The sequence below is a fragment of the Limulus polyphemus genome, unplaced genomic scaffold, assembly GCF_000517525.1.
Source record: "Limulus polyphemus unplaced genomic scaffold, Limulus_polyphemus-2.1.2 Scaffold477, whole genome shotgun sequence".
Classification (NCBI taxonomy): Eukaryota; Metazoa; Arthropoda; class Merostomata; order Xiphosura; family Limulidae; genus Limulus; species Limulus polyphemus.
In genome coordinates, this window is record NW_013666087.1 from 396,993 (window position 1) to 411,283 (window position 14,291).

At 30.2% G+C, this 14,291-nt stretch overlaps 1 protein-coding gene across 1 annotated transcript in view; it reads left to right on the plus strand.

Annotated features, from left to right (window-relative positions):
- LOC106458504 (zinc finger RNA-binding protein-like) overlaps nucleotides 1-14,291 on the plus strand; it is a 93,666-nt gene that overhangs the window by 36,861 nt on the left and 42,514 nt on the right. The window contains exons 5-9 of the mRNA XM_013918025.2: nucleotides 2,239-2,418; nucleotides 2,700-2,947; nucleotides 5,086-5,265; nucleotides 8,648-8,825; nucleotides 13,439-13,510. Of these exons, the coding sequence (XP_013773479.1) occupies nucleotides 2,239-2,418; nucleotides 2,700-2,947; nucleotides 5,086-5,265; nucleotides 8,648-8,825; nucleotides 13,439-13,510 (858 nt within the window). The remainder of the gene's footprint in view (nucleotides 1-2,238; nucleotides 2,419-2,699; nucleotides 2,948-5,085; nucleotides 5,266-8,647; nucleotides 8,826-13,438; nucleotides 13,511-14,291) is intronic.

Consider the following 14,291-nt stretch of genomic DNA (forward strand, 5'->3'; position numbering starts at 1 on the left):
TTGTTTGCTGTGTTTGTGACTGTATACTTTACTCAGCTCTATATTTTGTCTCACTGTGGCATCTCTTAATATATCTGTTTCAATTCAAGTGTTTTAAAACTACTTTATGACTGTATACAAATGAGTAAAGTTATAACGTAAAATTTTTGAGTCAGTTTTTTGTGATTAAAATATTAAAGTGCATTCATAAAATATAAATAATTTTAAAGCAGGAAGTAGTGCTTGTGAATCACTATATCTATTTATTTTATTATATATTGTAAGATATTGCTCCATTTCATTTAATGAAAGATATCTGTAATTATTGAGGTGTTAATATTCTTAATGGCCAAACTCGTTATACATCAGTTTTCTTAGGTGAGACTCGGCAGGACCACACCAAAGTAATGAATGAAACTCAGTCGCTCATTAAAAATCTGTATGATTTTTAGCAGCACAATTAAGTTTTCATGTTGTATAAAATGAAAAAAATAAGGAGGAAATCACATTGCAGGAAGATGAAATAAAGTTTAATTGTATTGGCTAACTCATACCAGTTTTCCACCAATAATGAAAATAAACATTGCATCATGTGTTTTATATCTCGTACTAACTAAACACTAACCATTTCAGAAGCAATATATTATTTGTTTCTTAATTTTTTTTGTTGGTGAAATAAAAATTGTATGTGGTTCAAAAAAAGTTTTATTTAGAATAGAGGAAATTAGTATTTTTACCCATATGTAACCCTATTTTTTGTACAGTAAAAATGACAAATATAATTCTGATATATAATGACTTAAACAAAATTGATAAATAGCATCTCGACTAGTACTATGTCTGTTGTATACCAACTGGCCTGATGAGCCAAGTATTGGGTGAAAGGTCTTGTTGGCACTGGATATAGTACAGTGTGGTTGACATGTTATTATGTTCTTTTTTATTTCCACTGATAAGTTCCTTAATTAATAATATAACATTTATGGTAATAAAATAAGTTAGTAACAATATATATCTGTGATGTAAATATATTTGATTAGCAATCAAAAGTTGATTGATATCTCATGAACCTTAAGAATAACTTGCTGCTGATACTGCATAAATATCAACTTTATATATGTTGATCAGATGATGACAAAATATGAATCTTAAAATGCTTTTTTTTTTTTCAGATGGCTTTTTCCATACAGCATTAAATGCCTTATTTTTTTTAAGTTTCAAGACACAAAATATTTTCAAATGTGACTTCATTACACATGCATACATACATGAAATGTCTTGCAATATAACAGTTTTCCCCCAGTAAATCGTGGCATTAAAGTATAAAATGGTTTGTGATTAACTTTCATATACAAATACTTGATTTTTTTATCAGACATAAATTATCATTGAGGCTAGGTTATAAAAACATATCTGCCTACATTTATTGATTGCTACCTTGTGATCACAGTGTCAGTGTTTATTTTAGTTATGTTTCCTTAATGTAGCTTTGTTGTTGTAAACTAGCATTATTTCTTCTTCTCTATTTTACATCAGCATTTTATTTTTTTTATCTGCTCATTTCATCTTCACAAACATTTAAAAGTTGATTGGCTAAGGAGAGGTGCTTATTAAATTGCACCTCATCTACCTTATGAATCTGGGATCATCTGTATTCTTACATTTAAAATTTGACAAGCGAAGGATAGGTGCTAATTGAATTGCACTTCATCTACCTTTTGAATCTGGGATCATCTGTATTCTTATATTTAAAAGTTGATTGGCTAAGGAGAGGTGCTAATTGAATTGCACTTCATCTACCTTATGAATATGGGATCATCTGTAGTCTTATATATAAAAGTTGATTGGCTAAGGAGAGGTGCTAATTGAATTGCACTTCATCTACCTTATGAATGTGGGATCATCTGTATTCTTAAAGATTTCTGGTCATTTCTCATATTATGGTTTTCTGACAGAGTTAAGCTTCTTTTTTGTGTTGGAACAGGTTTCAGGATTTTCTTATTTAGCAAGTTAATAATTTTTCAAAGTAATAAGTCCCATTTATATTTAAGGCATAGATAATCAAGCATCTAGGAAAGGATTAGATTAATATGTTAGTGTGAAATAATTGTAATAACAGTTTAACAATATCAGTACTCCATGTAGTGGGATAAATAAAGAATAGATTGTATAGTGTATAAGAAGTTTTCTTGTGCTGATGTGGTCTTATTCTCCAGTTATTAAAATTAGTACAATATATATTTGTTTTCTGGTTTATAGCTGCAGGAAAACCTTCATATTCAACAAATACAGCATATGCATCTCAGCGCCAACCACAGAAGACTCAGAATGTGCAAGCTGGTACAGTTTCATCTTATGCCTACACAACAAACACACCTGGAGTATCCTCGAGTTACTCCACATTTAATACAGGAAGTAGTGGAAACTACACAACTAGAAGTAATACTCTTTTATTTACATGGTTACCAGTTGTTTAAATTAAAAAAAAAAATGAAACTGTAGATTGTGCACCTCTGGTTTTGTTTTTTAGTTGTAATTGTTATCGGTACTACTAGAAGAACTTAGACATAAATAAAGAAACTTCTGATTTATGTGTACATTTTGAAGACATTATAAGAAAAACATTTTTCAAACTAATTATAATTGTCATATGAATATTTGTATTTGAAGTATAAATTAAGAACTCTGATCAGGAAAAGTCATTTTCTAATAAATATCAGTTCTATATTTAGCTCCTGTATATGGACATCAACAACAGACGGCTCAGTCTAGTACACCTCTTGCTGCTAATACCACTACTAATCAACAGAATACCACCACCTCTAATATGCAGCCTGCAAAAGTTCACAGTAATAATTGGTCTGGTTTTAAAAGAGTACCTATGAGGTTCCAGAAGCCAAAAGCTGCACCCAAACCTGAACAGTTACATTATTGTGAAGTGTGCAAGATTAGTTGTGCTGGTCCTCAGGTGTGGTATTTTTCTTATATAAATATATATGTCAAAAATTAGTCAAATTGCACTTCTATTTAATTATACCTATGATTTCCAACTTTGAAATTGTAAGTTATTTCTCCAGTTAAACCATGGTTTTTTTAACTCCATTTTATGGATTGCCTGTATGTTATAGCAATCTGAAAGTTTATTGAAGGATTTTATTGTGCTTTCACATGCTTCTTGGCAAAAAAACAAATGCTCGTTGAAATAAATTCAGTTCTAAAATAACTTAGTACTGCTAATTATACAAGTTATCAGTAACAAATGGCTTATACTTTATCACATTTTTTCAAGTTATTGATAACATTATATTTGAGTATTTTTTATGGTAGCAGGATTTACGAGTAGATTTTTTTATATATTTTATAAGTTGAGGAAAGTATCTTATTATAGTTATTAAAGATGTGAAAGCTTAAATTAGTTATTTTTTTGGTCTTTTGTTGATTTTTAGAAAATTTTGACAGATATAATTCTTAAATATTTTACTATCAATGAACTGATCATTGTGAGGATAAAAAATAAAAAAAAGTTATGTAGTGTTTTATACCAGTTAACATTGGATCAGTAGTAAAAATAACAGTTCAGGGGGTTTTAGATCCATGTTTTTGGAGCCATTAGGGCTCAGTTCATGCAAATTAATGTATTACAGTTTCATCGGTAATGTTACAGTCTGTATTTTGTATGATTAGAAAGCTATTGGATAAATTTCATTTGAACTTTACAAATTATGAAATTGTCCTTTTCATTGTTGTTGAACATAAAATCGAGGATATAATGTTAAATAGACTACAGTTTAAAGATTAAGTATCAAATATACTCATATTACTAAGTTGAAATATAAAGTACATATAATAGAAAGTAAGTTAAAAGCAAAATTGTTTACTGTGTCTTTTTTTTATCCTTCACTAATAACCACTTTAGCCAGTAATAATACAGTGATTTAAGCTTTATGCTAAATCTTTCTGTTTTAAGAATAACACCTGAAACTTTTCAAGTTGTGTGTGTGTGTGTGGTGGGGGGATCTGCTTTTTAACATTACAGATTTTAAGTTAAATTAATCTTTTTTGGGCTCAGCAGTAAGTCTGAAGGCTTGTAATGCTTAAAACTGAGTTTTGGTACCTGTGATGAGCAAAGCATAGATAATCATTTTTATAGCTTTGCTTAAATACAAACAATTGTTTTTAGGTATGCCACATTTTTAAATACTGTAATGGTCTTCACACATCAGGAATGACATAAAAAGAAGCTTGGATTCCTACTATCATTTTTAATCCAGCAGTGTTAATGAAAGAATTTAGGAAAACATTTATTGTCAAAAATAAAAATTTTAAAAACTTTGAAAAAAAATCACTTTTAATTATTTAACAGCCATTTGCAAAAATTTAAAATAGAATTAGTTTTAAAAATGGATAGAGAAATGGCAAAATAACTTCAGAAAATGAAAAATTTAACTATTCAAGTATTTGAAGAATTATTTTTTAAGCTACTGGATTAAGATATAGTGAACAATCTCACATGCTGATAAATCTCGTAGTTTGAAAAACAAAAGCATTATAATGAAATATCACTTCATTTTTAAACTTTAGGTCTGGCAAATTTGTACTTATTAGTTGAATATAGCTCAATTAGGAATTAGATAAGTTAGTATTCCTTATTTACAATACGACCACTCTGTACTGAAGGTGATATTTATGACATTGATATTTGCTTTACTAACCTAAAAAATATTTTACTATGCTTTATTCAATAAAATATCATTGGTAGGCCCACTTTGGCAGCTGCTTTTATCAGCACTTATGATCAAGTAGCTCATGGTTCAGGATGCAGTAGGTTCAAGTTGCATCCACCACCACCAGTAAAGTAGGTTTGGCTGTAAAGTGTTCCAACTATGAAGTTGTTTGTCATGTTTGTGGTTGGAACGTGTAGATGTGGCCAAAATCTTGCTTCTGATCACATTCAGTGGGTGGTGTATTATCACGAGACTACTTCTAGCATGCTTAAGTCAGTTCTACTTTGCTGTGTTCAACACTTTTGACAATTAATATTCAACTTTCGTTTATAAACTCGTGCTAAGTGGTAATTTGTGTATATTTATGTTGATATTTATACAGACCTATAGAGAGCATGTAGAAGGTCAGAAACACAAGAAAAAAGAAGCAGCATCAAAACAGGGAAATAATATTGTACCAAATCCCCGAGGTGGAACGTCTCTTCGATGTGAGCTCTGTGACGTTACTTGCACAGGTGCTGATACTTATGCAGCACACATTCGTGGAGCTAAACATCAAAAAGTGAGTGAAAGGAGGATTACAGTTGTTTCTGTAAACTAACAAAATATTCCATTTTTGAGATATCTAGATTAACTACTTGAAAAATGGTTAATTTTTTTACTACGCAAAATTTAATTAGTTTCCTTTAAAAAAGCTAGAATTAAATGAAATATCTCCAGCCTCAAACACTAATGCAAGTGACTTTTCTTAAGGTTTAAAGACAAATGGGAGTTATAAATTTGACTATAATCAGCATGCTTGTTGAACATGAAGAATAAGAATTATATAACTCAAAATTGTATTCCAGTAACTTTTTAAGCTTTTTAGTTTTGTGGCTATGTGCAGCAAAGCAATTCTAGAAACAAAGTATACAAAAATTACACCCATCTTAGGTTTATATTTAATCAAGTCAACATACAGTTCTATAAACCCTATGTAAATGGCTAGGTTAAAGTTCAAATGTCATGACCTTTATTGTTACAGGGTACTTTCAAAATTTAATTAACTAGCAATCTGTGACTCAATGACAGAAAATAATACTATTTTGGTTGGTGATGGGATATCCCATCAGATCCAGAAATCTGGAAGTTTAAAGAGTGAGGTATATGACTCTGTAGGGCATGATCCAGGGATCATTTTGCTATGCTTGAATTTGATGACAAGGAGCCCACTTCTCTGAAAATCAAAGTTTGGAGATGGCTCGAATGGATAATGAAATAAACTTTATTATAAATGTACAATGTTTTGTCAAGATTATGTACCTGATGGTGACATAGTCTTGTTGAAATGTTGTACATTTATAGTAAAGTTTTCTTCATTACCCATTAAAACTGTCTCCAAATTTTGCTGTGCTGTTTTCTGTGGTTTGAGTAGTTGTTAAGGTGGTTTTATCTTACCATAGTTGGTCACTTGCAAGCTATGGTTATGCTATTTCATCATTATATTAGTACTCCTCTCTCCTTTTATCCATGTAATAGTCTTACTTCACTCAGAAAAAGTCTTTTTATTCTCTGTTCTTTATCTGATCTTGAATTGTTCTCTTCCTTTGTGTTGTCAAGATTCACATCATGCCGATGCGAATCTGCATCGGAAGACAGCACCTTCTCTGTCTTCCCCATTTGAGACCAAGACATTGAATACATCTTTAAGTTGACTGCTCTGGTATGCATACGTACTACTATTTAGGCTTTTAACAGCACCTCTTCTGCCAAAGCTTATCTGACCTTTCTTTACTGTTAATTTTTGAGCATCTGGCGTGAATCATGATTGCATCCATACTTGTAACACTTCAGACATTTACTAATTTAAATTTCTAGGTTAGCTTTGAATCCTATCTCATTTCCATCTTGAAAAGAAGAAACCCTAATGTATTCTGGCTCATTTTTTAAAGCAGTTCTTCACACGCTTCACGAAAAGTTCAAATGTTTCATAGATAATGTACTACAACAATGCCATGACCATCTTCTGAACTAGGGTAAACAATCACTCAACTCTCCTGATAACAAAAAAAAGTCATAATGCCTTTGGTTTTTATCCGATTATTATATTTCTCATAAAATAATGCCTATTCCTATAAATTTTCAGAAAAAAAAAAGACTAAATGCTGTATATAATTGCTACAAAGTGCCCTACCATTTTTGTTATTATTATTGTCAGAGATTGCTTGTTAACACTCTTGTAATGGGCATTTTTTTTCTATGCTGGTCACAAGGTATTAGTGAGTTATGTTCAAAATATAATTAAACTACTTTCTTATCGTGCTATACAATTAAACTTAGCACAAAACTATAGCTAATAATCAAAATTTTAATAATATTTAAGTTTTAAATTCTTAATTTCATAAGGCAATATTTAAAAAAAATCCTGGATTTCTACTAGTATGAAAATTGTGACATTTTTTTTCTCTGGGCATCTTCTGGTCTCTTAATTTATTTACTACCCATACAAGAAGTACAAAATTTAACATAAATTAGTCATTATAATGTCATCATCACTCGGGCAAAGCATAATTTTATAGCAATCGACCTTATTTGATTACAGAGCCATCAAATAGAAAATATGGCCCCTCATGCCATACCCACCTGTTACATCCTCTATTTTGTAAATTGCCGCTAGTTCTCTCTGATGTTTAATACTATATTACTTATAATAATATAAAGCCAAGGTTTTCATCTCTCAAATGATGTATTATAGTACGTTGTATTTTGTACAGAGAATAGTCAATTTCTCTTTCAGTTCAAACTTTATTTAGTGTGGTAGTACCATTAGTATAGAAAAAGTAGGCTTAAGTTTCATCAACAGCTAAGGAAAAGAAAATCCAGGTAAGTATTATATTCCTTGTTTTTCATGTATATTCTTTATTTATTGTTATGAATGTAATTAAAATGTAAAACTTAAAAGCTTGATAGGTTAGGTACACCGAAGAATAATAATAATAACATTTCTTCAGGGAGTACGCTTGTGAGTAGCTTGTGTGTTACGTAATTTGATAGGGTAACATGAGCTACATGTTTGCCAAGTAATTACAACATGTGTGGCAGGATTATTAATTAGATATGATTCAAAAGGCAATAAAATTAAGTATAAATATCTGTATACTGTTAGAAGCTTTAAGCTATTTAGGATATGTGGTTATGAGGTCAGTCAAAACAACCAACCCTGTATTGAGTTATATTGTAGAACATAACAGATGAAATATAAAGTTCTTCTGAAAAAATCATTGATATTTATTGAGGAGGTTTTAGAGATTATGCAATTGAAATTTGAAAATTTTTAGATGAAGAAAAGTATTTCTGATCTTAACATGAAAATCACTTTGCACTCATAGCAGTCAACACTCTGACACCATATAATTATGGACAAAGTCTGAATAAAAATACATTGAAAGTTCTGATTTTTAGGGTTAAAAGTTTTGATTTTTTTATTACTTTATCCAAAACAAAAAATCCCATCAAAGCCAAGTTTTATATATATGAATGTTTCAATGATAATTTTGTTTTATGGGTGATTTGGAGAGAGATAAGACAAATTTTTTTAAAATGTGATGCCAGTTGCCTTCATAAAGAATCTGAAGTACGGTTAGGGCTGGAAAGATAAAAACATGTGAAGTAATATTTTTCTTTTCATGGAAATCAGTTGAGTAGATGTGAAGCAGTTTTGTTTTCTAGAAGTTACATGAAGTAGTTGTGAAGTAATCTTGTCTTGTAGAAGCCATATTAGATAAATGTGAATTAATATTGTTTTGTGGAATTCGTGTGAAGAAGGTTTGTAATAGTCTTGTTTTGTAAAAGTCGTGACAAGTAATGCTATAAGAAATTTTAAAATTGTTTATACTTTACTATTTGCCTATTTTGCTGTGACTTTAGTCAGTGATACTAGAATATTTTCTTTACTTTTTTTTTAGGTAGTGAAGTTGCACACAAAACTTGGTAAGCCAATTCCTTCAGCAGATCCTGTAGTCATTAGTACCAATTCCATTACCCAGAAAGGTATCAAAGGTGGTGATAGTGATTCTGCTAAGTCAGATGTTGGTACCTCGGGAGACAAAACCAATGTATCGGTGCCTAAAATAAACTTTGTTGGTAAGACCGTTTTCTTATGTTTTATTTATTTATCTTTTTTGTACTGTAAGTATGATTGTTTTATTATTCAAGAAGAGGCCTCGACAAATACTTTCAGATGTAGGTATCAGCCCCAAAACTCAGAAGCCAGCTGTGCCTAACCTAACTTCACTACCGGGAAATGGGGACTACACTAGTGCCTCAATTATCCGCGCCTCTGTTATCTGCAATCCTTGATTATACACGTTTTTTTTTTTTTCTAAAAAATTTTCTCTAAATAATTGTGCCATTACAATTATAGACAGTGATTTACATGTTTTGGAAAAATTGAAATAAATTGTGGTTGCAAAAGTTCAGGTGTTATGTGATATCTGGGGGGGTTTTTGACTGCAGGATCTAGCGTGCATTCAAATAGTAAGTTGGTCGGTTCAAACCTATCTTTGCCTCTTTTATTTTTTAGCTGTTTAGACATCAATGTAAAATATTTTTAGCTTGGTTTGATTAATGATTGAAATCATAATATACAAAATACACACTCAACTTCAGTTGTCGTCCTGCTGTTCTATTCTTCACGGTGGGCACCCTTTAACTACAGATACATGTTCAGGTTGTGTTGGGGTGTCTTCTTCCCTATAGGTAATTGTTATCTTTAGTCTGTTTTAACAAAGGTTTGTTTGTTTTTAATAATTCACAAGCATAGACTTGCACTAATTTTTGAGTTATTTTTCACAAGTGTTGATAGGGTGCAAATGCACTTCTGTGTCTTTAGCAGAAAATGTGCCAAAATTTAGGAATTATTTATGCCTATATTTGGAAACATCGAATGTGACTGACCGGCCAACACTTGGCTTTTATGATTATAATTGTGATGACTTTTATCATTTTTCATGATGGTGTGATTAAATGACAGTAAAAAGATTATAATTTAAAACAAGGAACTTAAATATATTGAAAATTTTTATTTACATTAAACAATGGGCTAACTAGTGAGATACATGATTATCTGCTGTTTTTCTTTATTTGCAATTTTTTTGCTCTCCCCGGAACAATGCGGATAATTGAGACATCATTGTACATTTATTTAATTTCACAACAACGAGTTCATGCTAATGATCATGATATCAACAACCGCTTGATAGTATTGCCTGAACTAACTGCCTTTGGTTCCGTCTGAGTCTAAACATGCGTACTGATTGGCTGAATTTAGAGGTAGAAGAAAAAACAAAATTGTGCGAAATTAGTAACATGTTGTGCAACTGCACAACTTAATTTGTGAAAAAACATGAATCCAGAACTGTTCTTGGTTTGAGTTGTATTTAGCACAGCCTTACGCAAGAATACAACGGAAGAAAATACTAGGCACCGTGATGAATGTTTCACTCGCCATGGTGACCTGGCACTTGGGATTTGTTGAGGCCTGTTCTAGAACAAATTTTGTATGGTATAATAATAAACTGAACATTTGTTCTTAATTTTATATAGTTTAAAATTTACTCATGGTAAAAATGTTTTTGTACTTTTGATTTAGTTTATTGAAATACATTTGTTTTTTTCATATCAGGAATATAGTTTAACAGTTTCACAGCATTCATCAAATTTAAATATTTTAAATGTATCACCATTTTTGGAACTCCTTAATTCTAAATTTAAAACACAGTAATCATTGAATGTTTTAGTGCTAATTTTGTTTAGCAGTCTCGTGTTCTTGTACGAGTTAAAACTACTATGTGAAAGCTCAATGCTATCCTGTTATATAACATACCCATAATCTTTGATAGGTTATTTAGGCAGAGTATTCATAATGAATCTATGTTTCAAATGGACAGCAACTCGCCTGTTGTAGAAACCTACAAATGTAGAGGACGACGTTTCTAAAGACGGAAGACTTTTGAAACGTCGTCCTCTACATTTGTAGGTTTCTACAACAGGCAGTTGCTGTCCATTTGACACGTAGATTCAACATGCCCATAATTTTTCATTCATGTTTGTGCTTCAGAGCTCAGAAAGATTTTATAACTTGAGCTTCATCACTATTGCTGTTTTATTTTCAGAAAATAAATTAATGATTCTGTCATAAAGAGAATATTGTATTCAGTATTTAGGTCAATTCTCATATCTTTGCATGCCCACTATTATATGTTATTGTTTCTTTTCAATAATAGATAATTGAAGGGCAGCTAGACAGTGTCCAGTAATGGGCATAATGACTTCATGAACTAGTCTGCTTTTTTAATACTAAGGAGCATTTTACAGTATATCTAAGGTGCCCAAGTTGTTTGTTGAGGCATCAGTGAATACACAATGTTGTGTCAATGATGATCATGTTGTTGATCTTAATAAAATATCTGATATTTGATATAATCTTGTTAATCATGTGTTGTTGTTTATGTGCACCTATCCTTATATTATTGTGAACATTTTTTTTTTTTTACTTACAAAAGAACAGCCTTTTTCTTTGTAGGATAACCAAAGTCTGGTAAATGGTTATCCCTCAGGCAATCATTCAAAATGTCTTAAATTTGTTCATATATATTTTATTATATTTTTTTAAAACAAAAATAACTGAAATTTAAGAATTAGAAACATTATGTCAGATCAGCTGGTTTGTGTAGTTCACACACTGTGAGGTTGCATGGTGTAACTTTATACATTTCTTTACATTATGTTGTCCTGGGTATATTGTGTTTGACATACTGAGAGACATCAAATAGTGCTGTAAAGCCACAAAACTAGATATATGATGCTGTTAGTATAAATAGAATAATTGTCAGTTCATTTACAGTCATTCTCGAAAGAAAAAAAAATTAAATTTTATTTCAACTTTAAATTTCATTATGTTGAGGATTTCTTTACAGTTAGTATCAACGTAGAAAAATAAGAGATAAATTATGAAGTTTTATTGAAGACTTGATATTCACTTTGGAGGTTCTAGTGGTTGTATAAATATGAAAACTGTAAGATAAAAATAAGTATTTTATTAATTAACTTAGCATGCAAATTACATTTCACTCAGAGTGAACTATGTAAATACTTTGTGAATCCACAGACAAATAATTTTTAAATATTATGTATTAAAAGATAATAGACTTGCTTAATTTCATGTAGATAAACTTGGTACATTCAGAGTTATGGTATGTATAGTTTCGTGGTTACATGTTAGTTAAAAGGTTGGTCAGAATGACCAAGTGCATATCTATAAAGGTAAGTATTGTACACCTATAAGGAAATTTGTAAGTCATAGTAATCATTGTGAACTTGTACAAACCTGTTTTCTTGAAGTGTCATTAAACTTTTCTTCTGTGCTAAATTAACAAGCGGTGTACGTTTCTCCACCTTTAAGAAAGTTTTCATATACCTATTAAAATTCTAATTCTAATTACAAAATGCATTTTTCATCAACAGATGAGATGAGAGAAATAGTATTTCAGTAATAAAGAATTTACAATAAATTTGATAAATAGCAGTTATTAAATGTATTCATACCATGTGGGACATTAGTAAAAGAGTAGCAAAATATTTGATGTTCTGAAAACCTACTTTAATATCAAACTGACTTGCTTAGGAAGAACTAAAATAAAACATTGATCAGAAACTTCTACATATGCTCTTACGATATGTAAATAATTGATTATCCCAACATTTAAACTACACCGAAAAAATAGTTTCAAAATAGTAGCAAACACTTAATAAGATCTGAAAAAATACACTTGAGTATAATTCTAAAACATCTAAGTAGTTGTGTACATTTTATATATGTCCCATCTTTACCATTTGATTGTTGATGTGGACAATTTCTGAGGTCATTGCAGATTCTATAGACAAATTAGGATGGTATATGCACTGATGATCAGTTGTTTGTGAGTACTATGAGTGCTTTCACAAAACAGCATTCTTAAGTAGTGCCTAATCGATTATAACTGTGTTAGTACTAGTTAAAGGGACAGTTTCATTGGTTGGTTGATTTTGGAAGCCATTACTTTCAGGTGGCTAAACAACCATCATTGTTTTAGATGAATTATTATCACTACACAAGTATTAGTGCTTGTGTGCATTGTTTAGGTGGTAGAACATTTTTCTGAGTGATTTTGGTATCTTTATTTTTCTGTTACCATTCTGTAATTTTCATTTTGATTATGTATTTATTTCTTCTTTCGTGTAAGCTCATTTATGCAATCCCTAATTCTTAATACTTTGATCTTGAGATCAGTTTGTTCCACAAGTGGTAATTTAACAGTATAATGTTAATCACACTGATTCATGAACTGTATGAAATGAATGTGTAGTACTGCTATGATGTACTTTAGTAACAATTCTATTGTTCATACAATTCAGAAATATCTTAACTATAAAATCTTGCCACTGTAATTGTTTGGAGTAGTTCGTAGCATTGAAAAGTTTAATTTTTGAAGAAATTTTAAAATATTACAGCTTGTGTATTGATTTAAGTTTAAAAAATTTTTTGTATGGAAGGTGTTTTAGAATTATTAAAATAATTTATTTTATCAGTTAAAATTTAGCACTAAAATACCATCTCTGAGTTGCTTATTTTATATAATAATATGCAAGCTAGGAAGATAAGTGACCCACAAAAGTTGTTATAATCTGCACTTAAGCTCTGGTTGATGTGATTCCAGGTGGGACAAAACTGAATACAACTGGATCTAAGGACAAGCAAGATGAAAATAAATCAGAAGAAAGAACTGAGGGTAAGATAGTGTTATTTTTATTTAGTCTTGTTGCCATTATATGATAAAGTGGCATGGTAGTATTATCTCTTATATTTTATCTGAAAGTAATTTTCATTTTAAGATTAAGAATACTTTAATGCATCAGAAAGTTTTCAAAATTCACATGTGAAATCTTTATAATGCCAAAGTAGTTATCAAACCTTTCTTAAGAAGAAAACTTTATATTTTATCTGTTATTTTCAATAATGATTATTTTTATGGGTTTGGTAGATTTGACCGATCTTGTAACTACCATAAAAAATTAGGAAATAAATATATAAATTATGCCTCTCTCGTTCTAGAATGACAACAACTTATAACATGAAAAGCTATTTAGTCTAAACATTTATGTTAAATCTCATAACATTATACATTTATTATATATTTATTATTTTTATTATATTGATCTTTCAGCTGTGCTTGGTTAACAATACAGAAGTTACAATGACACGGCTCACGTGCACTTGTGATACCATATCCAATAATATAAAACTGACCTTTAGTCTTTACAAAGTGACCTGTCTTGACTGTGTTTTAGTAGACTAGTATTTTGTATAATAATTTTTTAAGGTTTTATATATACAGTTGAATAACCAAATAATCATAAATTACTGTATTGATACCATAGAATTCCACTATAATTTATCAAGCTTAGTGACTGAGCTATATTTTGGTCTATAAAAATATGAAATTTCAAGTCGACTAAAGATACAATCTACATCCTTGGAATCTTGGTTCGAAAGCAAGAAATGGCATCCTA